At 52.2% G+C, this 15,152-nt stretch overlaps 1 protein-coding gene across 1 annotated transcript in view; it reads right to left on the reverse strand.

The window, feature by feature from the left end:
• Positions 1-910: 910 nt before the first annotated feature.
• The window catches only part of LOC140720949 (NACHT, LRR and PYD domains-containing protein 3-like), a 71,922-nt gene continuing 57,680 nt past the window's right edge, over positions 911-15,152 (reverse strand). Inside the window, exons 6-9 of the mRNA XM_073035796.1 lie at positions 9,097-9,183; positions 4,280-4,450; positions 3,957-4,124; positions 911-3,792 (exon numbers count right to left, since the gene is read on the reverse strand). Coding sequence (XP_072891897.1) covers positions 3,699-3,792; positions 3,957-4,124; positions 4,280-4,450; positions 9,097-9,183 — 520 coding nt within the window. The 3' untranslated portion in view covers positions 911-3,698. The remainder of the gene's footprint in view (positions 3,793-3,956; positions 4,125-4,279; positions 4,451-9,096; positions 9,184-15,152) is intronic.

A 15,152-nucleotide genomic window follows, 5' to 3' on the forward strand; every position in this document is an offset into this window, starting at 1 on the left:
ACTTCCCTCCCTGTTTATTCAATCTCAACTCCTCATCCCTCCCCTCCTTCCCCTCGGTGCCCGCTCTCACATCTCTCCATATAACCTTCTGCCGACTGCCATTCCCACTCCCTCACACTCAGCATCTTGTCACCCTCCTTCCCATCCCATCACTCGCAAACCCCTTCCCTCCCTCCCCTCGCTCTCCTCTCCCCGCCATCTTGACGCTCTGCATCGTGTGCTGGTTGGGGCTGCCATGTTGCGATGCCAATCTTCACCTCTCCTCATCGCCCTCTCTCTCTCTCTCTGTTACCCAGTGAGTCACTCCTCTACTCACCCCGTCACTCCTGACACCCTTTCCCCTCTCTGGCCCCTTGCCCTTTCTCCCGCCATCCACCACATTTTGGTGAACATTTTCTGATGGGAAATTTCGCTCCCCCACCCAATCCCTTCTCCCCCGTCCGTTGAGTGAGACGCTCCCCTCTCCCTCATTGAGACAATGAACTCCCCGATCCATCAGCCCTGACCGCGTCCCCGACCCCCGCTCCCCCTTTCTCCCGCCCACGCCCCAGGTTTTTGCAGCTCGTCTTATTTGTGAAGGAAATGTCACCACCCATTCATCCCTCACTATTAAAAACGTCACTCCCCCACACCCCACATCCTGTCCAATCAGACCACTCCCTCCCGTCCCATCACTCCCGCTCCCTTCCAGTCGTTTCACTCCTCCTCACCCCGTAGTTGTCTTCTCCATGTCGGCCTCCAGTTTGTGACAGGGACTTTCGCCCCTCCCCTTTCCGTCCCTTATTGAGTCAGTGACTTCGCCACGCTCACCGTCTCATCAGTCCACTCCTCGTCCCGTCACTCCTTTTCCTCCCAAACCCCTCACCCCTCCTCCCCAAAACCCACATGTATATGTGTATGTGCGAATATCTGAGATATATACATTAGTTTATTCAATGACAACATTATTAGAATTAGAACATATATACAATATGGAGGACGATATAAAACACAAATTAAAATACTGTTATAACAATCAATAACAAACTCGATCCCGGGATTGTATCCATGGGCACCGCATGTTCCTTCGCCATCGATTCTGAGTGTGACAGTGGCCATTGTAAGTCAGTGTCTCACTCCATCCCTGGCGGCCACATTAACCAAGGATTCGCCCATTTTAAATCAGCGCGTCCCTCCCTCTCTTGTGCTCACTTCTACCAAAGCCGCCACTCCCTCCCCAGCGGCCATTCCCAGTGAAGCGTCGGACATCCCACCTCTCCCGGATATTGATAGCGGCTCCCTGACGCCCGCGAATTATATACAATATCCCGCAAATCGTTTTTTTTTAGAACGAGAGAGAGAGAGAATTGAATACTCTGCCATGGCAGAGTAAAAAAATATAAAACGTACTTCACCTCAGACTACACTAAAGTGTTCCCCTGCCTAATAGGGGTCAGGAATAATGACAGTGTTGCTCGCTGCCCTGTCTGCAACATTGTGTTTTCTATTGCCCATGGGGGGGGGGGGGGGGGGGTTTAAATCACTGTTGAGGTGAGTTTAACGGGTGTCATTCGATCATTAGCATAGCTAACGTTATTTAAACTAGCTGGCTGGCCGCTAAGGAGTAACTCTATTGCAGACATCCCACCTCACCCGGGAGTTCCGGGAGTCTCCCGTAAATTGATGGTGTCTGCTTCCCTGAAATGAGATTTTGCAGGGTGGGATTAATTGAGTGATGGAATGGTGCAGATGGAGCTTCACTGACTGTTTGGCATTGCAAGTGTGTGATGGGACGGTGTGGAGGAAGATTCACTGTGTCTGACCCCGGGGAGTGTGTGATGGGACGGTGTGGAGGGAAATTCACTCTGTGTCTGACCCCGGGAGTGTGTGATGGGTCAGTACGGAGGGAGATTCACTCTGTGTCTGACCCCGGGAGTGTGTGATGGGACGGTGTGGAGGGAGATTCTCTGTGTCTGACCCAGGGAGTGTGTGATGGGACGGTGTGGAGGAAGATTCACTGTGTCTGACCCAGGGAGTGTGTGATGGGACGGTGTGGAGGGAGATTCACTCTGTGTCTGACCCCGGGAGTGTGTGATGGGACGGTACAGAGGGAGATTCACTCTGTGTCTGACCCCGGGAGTGTGTGATGGGACGGTGTGGAGGGAGATTCACTCTGTGTCTGACCCCGGGAGTGTGTGATGGGACGGTGTGGAGGGAGATTCACTCTGTCTTCCCGTTGAGTCAGTGACTTCGCCACGCTCACCGTCTCATCAGTCCACTCCTCGTCCCATCACTCCTCTTCCTCCCAAACCCCTCACCCCTCCTCCCCAAAACCCACATGTATATGTGTGTGTGCAAATATCTGAGATATATACATTAGTTTAATAAATGACAACATTATTAGAATTAAAACATATATACAATACCCAAGACTATATAAAACACAAATTAAAATGCTGTTATTACAATCAATAACACACTCGATCCCGGGATTGTATTCATGGGCACCGCATGTTCCTTCACCATAGATTCTGAGTGCGACAGTGGCCATTGTAAGTCAGTGTCTCACTCCATCCCTGGCGGACACATTAACCAAGGATTCGCCCATTTTAAATCAGCGCGTCCCTCCCTCTCTTGTGCTCACTTCTACCAAAGCCGTCACTCCCTCCCCAGCGGCCATTTCAAGTGAAGCGTCGGATATCCCACCTCTCCCGGGAGTTCCGGGAGTCTCCCGCATATTGATGGTGCCTGCTTCCCTGAAATGAGATTTTGCAGGGTGGGATTAATTGAGTGATGGAATGGTGCAGACGGAGCTTCACTGTGTGTTTGGCATTGCAAATGTGTGATGGGACGGTGTGGAGGGAAATTCACTCTGTGTCAGGTCCTGGGTGTGAGTAAATTTACAAATGTAAATTAAACAATGTGTGAGCTGCTGACGTGCGGGAATAAATAAACTGCTTCCGACTCACTCACAGTCACACACAATTAACTGACCGACAACGAGTGACAGTTTGAATCATCAGTCCGGTTTCTCACCGTCACTCTGCATCGGGGAACCTATGATTATAAAATCACACTTCAGTCCACTGTGGCCGGGATGTTAATCAAGGCTGTTCACAAGTCTCCAAACAAATCCACGGTGAGTTTGCAGTTCCCTGCCTCCGTATCCCTCCCCCCCCGGCCCAGCCTCTCTTTCTCTCCTTCGCCCTTCTCTCTCTCCCCTTCAGGCTTCTCTCTCTCTCTTCTTCCCACTCTCCCTCCACCCCTGCCTCCTCCCCTGCCTCTCTCTCTCTCTCTCTCTCTCTCTCTTTGTCAATTTAACATCATTATATCGGCCAGACTACCGAATGCACCGTCCTCAGCAAAGGGAGCAAAAAGATTCTCTCCCGGGATAATCCCCCCCCACCCCGGGACACCGGTGTCCCAGACTGAGCCCCGGACCCCCGGGCTCTTCCTGTCCCGGTAATTCCCCGGGGTGTCACGTGGGGAGTCTTGAACACGCACTTCCGGCGGAAGCTGCCCCGCCGGACAACAGGCGGAAACACGTCACTGCGGGACCGCTGCGAGCGACACACACAGCGCGGGGCCCGAGCCGGTTCCGTTAAAACCGTTGGGAATCAGCCCCGGCGCGCGGCCGTTAAAGGTAAGGGCGGGAGTTAAAGGGGAGGGCAGGGAGTCGGCCAAATGTCCCCGTCCCGCGGGCGGGGATGTTCACACATTCAGATGTTCACAGACACTCTCAGTCCGGGTCTGAGTTCCTGCAGAGATCTCAGTTCCTTCATCCCGGTCCAACTGAACCGATTGTTCCACAGCCTGAAACAGATGGGAGAATAAAGATGAAATAAACAGATTACACAACAGTGTCAGTAACAGGAGACCGGGGTTAATGTTACAACAACACTCACAGACAAATATCACCAGAAAACCCGCGGATCCGCTGATATTTTATCACATTGAACATGAACACAAACACTCACTCGATCCGCTCCAGACTCGGGAGGGTCAGTATGAGGCAGCGGAGAGCGGGGACAGATCGGTCTGTCAGAGAGTTTAATTCCAGGTTCAGATCCGTCAGTGATGGGTTTGTACTGAGAGCGGAGGCGAGATCCTCGGCACCAGAATCTGTGAGACCGACCTCCACCAGCCTGGAGATGAGAGAGAGTGAGGGTGAAGGACACAGAGAGACAGGAGACGGTACAAATCCCCAGTGTTTATCAGTAACACAATTACTGATCACATTAATGTTCAGTGTCAGACACCCAGTGACTGTAAACACAATCTCCCACAGTCTGGTACTTACTCCAGTTTCTGTATTTTACACTCCGGGTTCCTCAGAGCCGCAGACACCCGTTTCACTCCTGAATCCCCCAGTTTATTATCACTCAGGTTCAGCCCCGTCAGTGATGGGTTTGTACTGAGAGCGGAGGCGAAATCTTTGGCACCAGAATCTGTGAGACCGACATTGTCCAGCCTGGAGATGAGAGAGAGTGAGGGTGAAGGACACAGAGAGACAGGAGACGGTACAAATCCCCAGTGTTTATCAGTAACACAATTACTGATTTTTTTTTTCAGCACGACTGCGCAAGTCGGCCAGTGAGAAGAGCGAGAAGAGTTTAAAAGGAAGACAGATTTACAGAGCGAGCGTCAGAGGAGCGGGAGACAGAGTAGGAAGGCTTTGGATCAACGGGGCTTCGGCGATAAAGGGTCGAGGCGAGGTAGGTTATCTGTTGACAATACAGACAGAGAGTATGTGTGTGAGGCTGGTTTTCTGTGCTCGGTGTCAGATGTGGGAGATCCTGGAGACTCCCAGCCTCCTGGACGGCAACATCTGCACCCGGTGTGTCGAGCTGCAGCTCCTTAGGGACCGAGTTAGGGAACTGGAGATGCAGCTCGATGACCTTCGTCTGGTCAGGGAGAGCGAGGAGGTGATAGAGAGGAGTTACAGGCAGGTGGTCACACCGGGGCCACGGGAGACTGAGGAAGTGGGTCACAGTCAGGAGAGGGAAGGGCAAGAAGCAGGTACTAGAGAGTACCCCTGTGGCTGTACCCCTTGACAATAAATACTCCTGTTCGAGTACTGCCGGAGGGGGGTGGCCTATGGGGTTGGGGAGCATCAGTGTCAGTGCCTCTGGCACAGAGTCTGGCCCTGTGGCTCAGGAGGGCAGGGAAAGGAAGAGGAAGGCAGCAGAGATAGGGGACTCTGTAGTCAGGGGATCAGGCAGATGATTCTGTGGTGGCAGGAAGGAAACTCAGATGGTAGTTTGCCTCATAGGTGCCAGGGTCTGGGATGTTTCTGATCATGTCCAAGATATCCTGCAGTGGGAGGGAGAACAGCCAGAGGTTGTGGTACATATTGGTACCAGTGACATAGGTAGGAAAAGGGAAGAGGTCCTGAAAGTAGACTACAGGGAGTTAGGAAGGAAGTTGAGAAGCAGGACCTCAGAGGTAGTGATCTTGGAATTACCGCCTGTGCCACGTGACAGTGAGAATAAGATTAGGATGAGGTGGAGGATAAACACATTGACTGAGGGATTGGAGCAGGAGGCAGGGATTCAGATTTCTGGATCATTGGGACCTCTTTTGGGGCAGGTGTGACCTGCACAAAAAGGACGGGTTGCACTTGAATCCCAGGGGGACCAATATCCTGGCAGGGAGGTTTGCTAAGGCTACTGGGGAGAGTTTAAACTAGAATTGCTGGGGGGAGGGAACCAAATTGATGTGATGGAGGAGAGGGAGGTTGGCTCACAAATAGAGAGAATTTGGAGACAGTGTGAAAGGGAGGATACGCGGGTGATAGAGAAGGAGGCACTCAGTCCGTTGGTTTGAGATGTGTCTATTTTAATGCAAGGAGTATGATGAATAAAACGGATGAGCTTAGAGCGTGGATCAGCTCTCGGAGATATGATGTGGTGGCCATTACAGAGACTAGGATGGTGCAGGGGCAGGAATGGCTACTTCGAGTGCCAGGATTTAATTGTTTCAGAAAGGACAGGGAGGGAGGCAAAAGAGGTGGGGACGTGGCACTGTTGATCAGAGATAGTGTCATGGCTACAGAAAAGGAGGACACTACGGCATCTCTGGGTGGAAGTTAGGAACAGGAAGGGGTCAATAACACTACTGGGTGTTTTGTATAGACCACCCAACAGTAACAGGGACATCGAGGAGCAGATAGGGAGACAGATTCTGGAAAGGAGTTTTAATAACAGGGTTGTTGAGGTGTGAGATTTTAATTTCCCAAATATTGATTGGTATTTCCCTAGAGTGAGGGGTTTAGATGGAGCGGAGTTTGTTAGGTGTGTTCAGGAAGGTTTTCTGACACAATATGTAGATAAGCCTACAAGAGGAGAGGTTGTACTTGATCTGCTATTGGGAAATGAACCTGGTCAGGAGTCAGGTCTCTCAGTGGCAGAGCATTTTGGAGATAGTGATCACAATTTTGTCTCTTTTACCACACCTTTGGAGAGGTATGGGTCAGTTAAGTTAGGGAAACCTTTAATTGGAGTAAGGGGAACTATGGGGCTATCAGGTTGGAACTTGTAAGCATGAATTGGAAACAGATGTTGTCAGAGAATAGTACCGAAGCAATGTAGAAAATGTTCAAGGGATATTTACATGGGGTTCTGAGAAGGTGTGTTCCAATGAGACATGGAAAGGATGGTAGGGGACAAGATCTGTGATGTACAAAGGCTGTTGTAAATCTAGTCAAGAAGAAAAGAAGAGCTTACAAAAGGTTCAAAAACGAGGTAGTGATATGAATCTGGAAGATTATAAGGCTAGCAGGAAGGAGCTTAAGAATGAAATCAGGAGAGCTAGAAGGGGCCATGAGAAGGCCTTGGCGGACAGGATTAAGGAAAACCCTAAAGCATTCTGCAAGTATGTGAAGAGCAAGAGGATAAGACGTGACAGAATAGGACGAATCAAGTGTGACAATGGAAAAGAGGGTATTGAACCGGAGGAAATAGCGGAGATATTTAATGAACCATTTGCTTCAGTATTCATGACGGAAAAGGATCCAGGCAATTGTAGGGATGACTTGCAGTGGACTGAAAAGCTTGAGAATGTAGATATTAAGAAATATGTGGTGGAGCTTTTGGAAAGCATCAAGTTGGATAAGTCACCGCGACCGGAAAAGGTGTACACCAGGCGACTGTTGGAAGCGAGGGAAGAGATTGCTGAGCCTCTGGCAATGATCTTTGCATCATCAATGAGGACATGAGAGGTTCCGGAGGATTGGAGGGTTGCGAATCTTGTTCACTTATTCAAGAAAGGGAGTCGGGTTAGCCCAGGAAATTATAGACCAGTGGGTCTTACTTCAGTGGTTGGTAAGTTGATGGAGAAGATCCTGAGAGGTAGGATTTATGAACATCTGGAGAGGCAAAATATGATTAGGAATAGTCAGCATGACTTTGTCAAAGGCAGGTTGTGCCTTACGAGTCTGAATGATTTTATTGAGGATGTGACTAAACACATTGATGAAGGAAGGAAGAAGATGCAGTGTATATTGATTTCAGCAAGGCATTTGATAAGGTACACCATGCAAGACTTATTGAGAAAGTAAGGAGGCATGGGATCCAAGGGGACATTGCTTTGTGGATCCAGAACTGGCTTGCCCACAGAAGGCAAAGAGTGGTTGTAGACGGGTCATATTCTGCATGGAGGCCAATGACCAGTGGAGTGCCTCAGAGATCTGTTCTGGGACCCCAAGTCTTTGTGATTTTTATAAATGACCTGGATGAGGAAGTGGAGGGTAGGGTTAGTAAATATGATGATGACACAAAGCTTGGGGGTGTTGTGGATAGTGTGGAGGGCTGTCAGAGTTTACAATGGGACATTGATAGGATGCAAAACTGGGCTGAGAAGTGGCAGATGGAGTTCAACCCAAATAAGTGTGAAGTGGTTTACTTTGGTAGGTCAAATATGATGGCAGAATATAGTATTAATGATAAGACTCTTAGCAGTGTGGAGGATCAGAGGGATCTTGGGGTCTGAGTACATAGGACACTCAAAGATGCTATGCAGGTTGACTCTGTAGTTAAAAGGGCGTACAGTGTATTGGCCTTCATCAGTCGTGGGATTGAGTTTAAGAATCGAGAGGTAATGTTTAACAGTTGAGAGATTATGAGGGGGGATAGATCGAGTTGACATGGATAGACTTTTTCCATTGAGAGTAGGGGAGATTCAAACAAAAGGACATGATTTGAGAGTTAGGGGGCAAAAGTTTAAGGGTAACACGAGGGGGAATTTCTTTACTCAGAGAGTGGTAGCTGTGTGGAGCGAGCTTCCAGTAGAAGTGGTAGAGGCAGGTTCGGTATTGTCATTTAAAGTAAAATTGGATAGGTATATGGACAGGAAAGGAAAGGAGGATTATGGGCTGAGTGCGGGCCAGTGGGACTAGGTGAGAGTAAGCGTTCGGCACAGATTAGAAGGGCCGAGATGGCCTGTTTCCGTGCTGTAATTGTTATATGGTTATATGTTGCAGCTATACAGGACCCTGGTCAGACCCTACTTGGAATACTGTGCTCAATTCTGGTCGCCTCACTATAGGAAGGACGTGGAAACCATAGAAAGGGTGCAGAGGAGATTTACAAGGATGTTGCCTGGATTGTGGTGCATACCTTATGAGAATAGGTTGGGTGAACTCGGCCTTTTGTCTTGGAGTGACGGAGGATGAGAGGTGATTTGGTAGAGATGTACATGATAATGAGAGGCATTGATCATGTGGATAGTCAGAGGCTTTTCCCCAGGGCTGAACTGGCGAGCATGAGAGGGCATAGTTTTAAGGTGCTTGGAAGTAGGTACAGAGGAGAGGTCAGGGGTAAGTTTTTTTACACAGAGAGTGGTGAGTGCGTGGAATGGGCTGCTGGCGGCGGTGGTGGAGACAGAAACGATCGGATCTTTAAACTCCAGGAAGGCTACATGGAGCTTAGAAACATGGAGGGATATGGGTAAAACCCAGGTAATTCTAAGGTAGAAACATGTTCAGCACAACTTTGTAGGCTGAAGGGCCTGTATTGTCCTGTATGTTTTCTATGTTTCTTTGTTTCTACTGATCACATTAATGTTCAGTGTCAGACACCCAGTGACTGTAAACACAATCTCCCTCAGTCTGGTACTTACCCCAGTTTCTGTATTTTACACTCCGGGTTCCTCAGAGCCACAGACACCAGTTTCACTCCTGAATCTCCCAGGTCATTCTCCCCAAGTCTAAACACAAACAGACAGATTGATGAACAAAGTGATTCAAACTGTGGGTTTGGGGGAATTTCTCTCACTTGGATATTTCAGGAAACATTAAACTCTTCAGTAAATCACTGATCGGAGTTCCCATCACTGTCAATGTCCCTCACTGACCAGCTCCAGCGTATTCACCAAATGTCGGTAATTTAGTCTGTCGGTGTGACCCTGTAAACTCCACATATTCTCTCTCATTTCCAGATGGCTAAACAAAATGTTCCTGACAGAAATGAAGAAATGTCAATGGGACACAGTGAAATAGACCCAACCGAGCTAAAGGGATGGTGAATAGAGATCCCACAGGAAGAAAGGGAGTGGGGAAGATAAATCCCACAGGAGGAAGGAGCATGGGCAAGAGAGATCTGATAGGAAGGGGGGGGGGGGACGTGGAAGAGAGATCATACAGGAGGATGGCGGATGAGTAGGAGAGATACCTCAGGAAGTGGGGACATGGAACAGAGGAACCACAGGAGGAAGAGGAGTGGGGAAGAGAGATCCCACTAGGAGAAGGGGGATGGGGAAGAGAGATCCCACCAGAGGAAGGGGGATGGGGAAGAGAGATCCCACTGGAAGAAGGGGGATGGGGAAAAGCGATCCCACCGGAAGAAGGGGGATGGGGAAGAGAGATCCCACAGGAGGAAGGGGGATGGGGAAGAGAGACCCCACAGGAGGAAGGGGGTTGGGGAAAAGCGATCCCACCGGAGGAAGGGGGATGGGGAAGAGAGATCCCACCGGAGGAAGGGGGATGGGGAAGAGAGATCACACCGGAGGAAGGGGGATGGGGAAGAGAGATCACACCGGAGGAAGGGGGATGGGGAAAATCGATCCCACAGGAGGAAGGGGGATGGGGAAGAGAGATCCCACAGGAGGAAGGCGGAAGGGGAAGAGAGATCCCACAGGAGGAAAGGGGATGGGGAAGAGAGACCGCACAGGAGGAAGGGGGATGGAGAAGAGAGATCCCACAGGAGGAAGGGGGATGGGGGAGAGAGATCCCACAGGAGGGAGATGGGGAAGGGATGTCCCACAGGAGGATGTGGGAAGGGGAAGAGAGAACTCACAGGGGGAAGGGGGATGGGGTAGAGAGATCCCACAGGAGGATGTGGAAGGGGAAGAGAGAACTTGCAGGGTGAAGGGGGATGGAGTAGGGAGAACTTGCAGGGGGAAGGGGGATGGGGGTAGAGAGATCCCACAGGAGGATGTGGGAAGGGAAGAGAGATCCCACAGGAGGAAGGGGGATGGGAAGGGATACCACAGGAAGAAGGGGATGGGGAAGAGAGATCCCACCGGAGGAAGGGGGATGGGGAAGAGAGATCCCACAGGAGGAAGGGGGATGGGGAAGAGAGATCCCACCGGAGGAAGGGGGATGGGGAAGAGAGATCCCACCAGAGGAAGGGGGATGGGGAAAATCGATCCCACCGGAGGAAGGGGGATGGGGAAGAGAGATCACACAGGAGGAAGGGGGAAGGGGAAGAGAGATCCCACAGGAGGAAAGGGGATGGGGAAGAGAGACCGCACAGGAGGAAGGGGGATGGAGAAGAGAGATCCCACAGGAGGAAGGGGGATGGGGGAGAGAGATCCCACAGGAGGGAGATGGGGAAGGGATGTCCCACAGGAGGATGTGGGAAGGGGAAGAGAGAACTCGCAGGGGGAAGGGGGATGGGGTAGAGAGATCCCACAGGAGGATGTGGAAGGGGAAGAGAGAACTTGCAGGGTGAAGGGGGATGGGGTAGAGAGATCCCACAGGAGGATGTGGGAAGGGAAGAGAGATCCCACAGGAGGAAGGGGGATGGGAAGGGATACCACAGGAAGAAGGGGATGGTGAAGGGAGGTCCCATGGGAGGAAGGGGAGAGAAGAGAGAGGATTTAAACAGGATGAAGGGGGAAGGGGTTGAGAGAACGGCCAGGAGGAGGGATGTGGAAGAGATGTCCCGCAGGAGGAGGGGGGTGTGAAAGAGAGATCCCACAGGATGAAGGGGGATGGGGAAGAGAGATCCCACTGGAAGAAGGGGGATGGGGAAAAGCGATCCCACCGGAAGAAGGGGGATGGGGAAGAGAGATCCCACCGGAGGAAGGGGGATGGGGAAGAGAGATCCCATGGGAGGAAGGGGGAAGGAGAGAGAGGGATTAACCAGGATGAAGGGGGATGGGGTTGAGAGATCCCACAGGAGGAGGAGGGATGTGGAAGACAGTTCCCACAGGAGGATGTGGGATTGGGAAGAGAAATCTCACAATAGGAAGGAGGTTGGGGAAGAGAAATTCCACATGACAATGGGGCATGCCAAAGAGAGATCCGACAGGAAGTGGCAGGTATTCGAAACAAGGCCCTACAGGAGTAAGGGAATGGGGAAAAGAGATCCCACAGGAGGAAGTGGGATGGGGAAAAGAGATCCCACAGGAGGAAGGGGGATGGGGCAGAGAGATCCCACAGGAGGAAGGGGGATGGGGAAAAGCGATCCCACAGGAGGAAGGCGATGGGGAAGAGAGTTCCCAGAGGAGGAAGGGGGATGGGGAAAAGAGATCTCACAGGAGGAAGGGGGATGAGGAAGGAAGATACCACAGGTGGATGGGGGATGGGGAAGAGACATCCCTCAGGAGGAAGGGGGTTGGGGAAGAGTGATCCCACAGGAGGAAGCAGGACGGGGAAGAGAGATCCCACAGGAGGAAGGGGGATGGGGAAAAGAGATCCCAGAGGATGAAGGGGGATGCGGAAAAGAGATCCCACAGGAGGAAGGGGGATGAGGAAGGAAGATCCCACAGGTGGATGGGGCGTGGGGAAGAGAGATCCCACAGCAGGATGTTGATGGGGAGCAGAGAGTGCACAGGTGGAAGGGGATGGGGAATAGAGATCCCACAGAAGTAAGGGGATTGGGGAAGGTATATCCCTAGGAAGAAAGATGATGGGGAGGAGATATCCCACAGTTGGAAGGAGAATGGGGAAGAGAGATCTGACAGGAGGATGTGGGATGGGGAAGAGAGATACATGTGGAGGGACAAGACAGATCCCACAGGAAGAGGGGGCATTATGATGACCCACAGTAGGAAGTGGGATGGGGAAGAGCAATCCCTCGGAAGGAAGGGAGGTGGTGACAATAGATCCCACAGAAGGAATGGGAATGGGGAATACAGATCCCATAGGATGATCAGGCATGGGGACGAGAGATGGGACAGGAGGAAGTGGGTGGGGAAGCGAGATCATACAGGAGGTTGGGGGATGAGTAGGAGAGATCCCATAGGAGGAAGAGTGATGGGGAAAATAAATGCCACGGGAGGAAGGGGGATGGGGAAGAGAGATCCCATCCGATGTAGGGGATTGGGAAGAGAGATCCCACAGGAGGAAGGGGGATGGGGAAGAGAGATCCCACAGAACGAAGGGGGATGGGGAAGAGAGATGTATAGGAGGAAGGGAAATGGCGAAGCAAGATCCCGTAAGAAGTGGAGGGATGGAAACGGAGCCCCCACGGGGGTCAGGTGGATGGGGAAGAGAGATCCCACTGTAGGAAATGGGATATTGAAGAGAGATCCCACAGGAAGAAAGGGGTGGGGAGTTTAAATCCCACAGGAGGAAGGGAGTTGGGGAAGACAGATCCAACAGATGGAAGGTGTATAGGGAACAGACAGCCCACAGGAGGAAGGGAGATGGGTAGAGAGATCTCACAGCAGGAAGAGGGATGGGGAAGGGAGATCCCACAGGAGGAAGGGGGATGGGGTAGAGAGACCCCACAGGAGGAAGGGGGATGGGGAAAAGCGATCCCACCGGAGGAAGGGGGATGGGGAAGAGAGATCCCACAGGAGGAAGGGGGATGGGGAAAAGCGATCCCACCGGTGGAAGGGGAATGGGGAAGAGAGATCTCACAGGAGGAAGGGGGATGGGGAAAAACGATCCCACCGGAGGAAGGGGGATGGGGAAGAGAGATCCCACAGGAGGAAGGGGGAATGGGGAAGAGCGATCCCACCAGAGGAAGGGGGATGTGGAAGAGAGATCCCACCAGAGGAAGGGGGATGGGGAAGAGAGATCCCACAGGAGGAAGGGGGAATGGGGAAGAGCGATCCCACCAGAGGAAGGGGGATGGGAAAGAGAGATCCCACAGGAGGAAGGTGGAATGTGGAAGAGCGATCCCACCAGAGGAAGGGGGATGGGGAAGAGAGATCTCACAGGAGGAAGGGGGATGTGGAAGAGAGAGCCCACAGGAGGAAGGGGGATGGGGAAGTGAGATCCCACAGGAGGAAGGGGGATGGGGTAGAGAGACCCCACAGGAGGAAAGGGGATGGGGAAAAGCGATCCCACCGGAGGAAGTGGATGGGGAAGAGAGATCCCACAGGAGGAAGGGGGAATGGGGAAGAGCGATCCCACCAGAGGAAGGGGGATGGGGAAGAGAGATCCCACCAGAGGAAGGGGGTGGGGAAGAGAGATCCCACAGGAGGAAGGGGGAATGGGGAAGAGCGATGCCACCAGAGGAAGGGTGATGGGGAAGAGAGATCCCACAGGAGGAAGGGGGAATGGGGAAGAGCGATCCCACAGGAGGAAGGGGGATGGGGAAGAGAGATCCCACAAGAGGAAGGGGGATGGGGAAGAGCGATCCCACCAGAGGAAGGGGGATGGGGAACAGAGATCTCACAGGAGGAAGGGGAATGTGGAAGAGAGAGCCCACAGGAGGAAGGGGGATGGGGACGAGCGATCCCACCAGAGGAAGGGGGATGGGGAAGAGAGATCCCACCAGAGGGTGTGGGAGGGTGAAGAGAGATATGACAGGAGGAAGGGGGAATGGGGAAGAGCGATCCCACCAGAGGAAGGGGGATGGGGAAGAGAGATCCCATAGGATGAAGGGGGAATGGGGAAGAGTGATCCCACCAGAGGAAGGGGGATGGGGAAGAAAGATCCCACCAGAGGAAGGGGGATTTGGAAGAGACATCCCACCAGAGGATGTGGGATGGGGAAGAGAGATATGACAGGAGGAAGGGGGAATGGGGAAGAGCGATCCCACCAGAGGAAGGGGGATGGGGAAGAGAGATCCCACAAGAGGAAGGGGGATGGGGAAGAGCGATCCAACAGATGGAAGTGGGATGGGAACAGAGGCCCCAGAGGGTGAAAGGGGATGTGGAAGAGGATCCCACAGGAGCATGGGGGTGGAGAAGAGAGATTCCACTGTAGGAATGGGGATGGGGAAGAGAGATTTATCAGGAGGAAGGGGGCTGGTGATGAGAGATCCCACAGGAGGAAGGGGGATGGGGAAAAGAGATCCCAGAGGAGGAAGAGGGATGGGGAAAAGAGATCCCACAGTAGGAAGGGGGATGAGGAAGGAAGATCCCACATGTGGATGGGGGATGGGGAAGAGAGATCCCACAGCAGGATGTTGATGGGGAGCAGAGAGTGCACAGGTGGAAGGGGATGGGGAATAGATATCCCACAGAAGTAAGGGGATTGGGGAAGATATATCCCTAGGAAGAAAGATGGTGGGGAGGAGATATCCCACAGTTAGAAGGAGAATGGGGAAGAGAGATCTGACAGGAGGATGTGGGATGGGGAAGAGAGATACATGTGAAGGGACAAGACAGATCCCACAGGAAGAGGGGGCATTATGATGACCCACAGGAGGAAGTGGGATGGGGTAGAGCAATCCCTCGGAAGGAAGGGGGGGTGGTGACAATAGATCCCACAGAAGGAATGGGAATGGGGAATACAGATCCCATAGGATGATCAGGCATGGGGACGAGAGATGAGACAGGAGGAAGTGGGTGGGGAAGCGAGATCATACAGGAGGTTGGGGGATGAGTAGGAGAGATCCCATAGGAGGAAGAGTGATGGGGAAAATAAATGCCACGGGAGGAAGGGGGACGGGGAAGAGAAATCCCATCCGATGTAGGGGATTGGGAAGAGAGATCCCACAGAACGAAGGGGGATGGGGAAGAGAGATGTATAGGAGGAAGGGAAATGGCGAAGC

The sequence above is a fragment of the Hemitrygon akajei genome, unplaced genomic scaffold (genome assembly GCF_048418815.1).
Source record: "Hemitrygon akajei unplaced genomic scaffold, sHemAka1.3 Scf000048, whole genome shotgun sequence".
Taxonomy (NCBI): Eukaryota; Metazoa; Chordata; class Chondrichthyes; order Myliobatiformes; family Dasyatidae; genus Hemitrygon; species Hemitrygon akajei.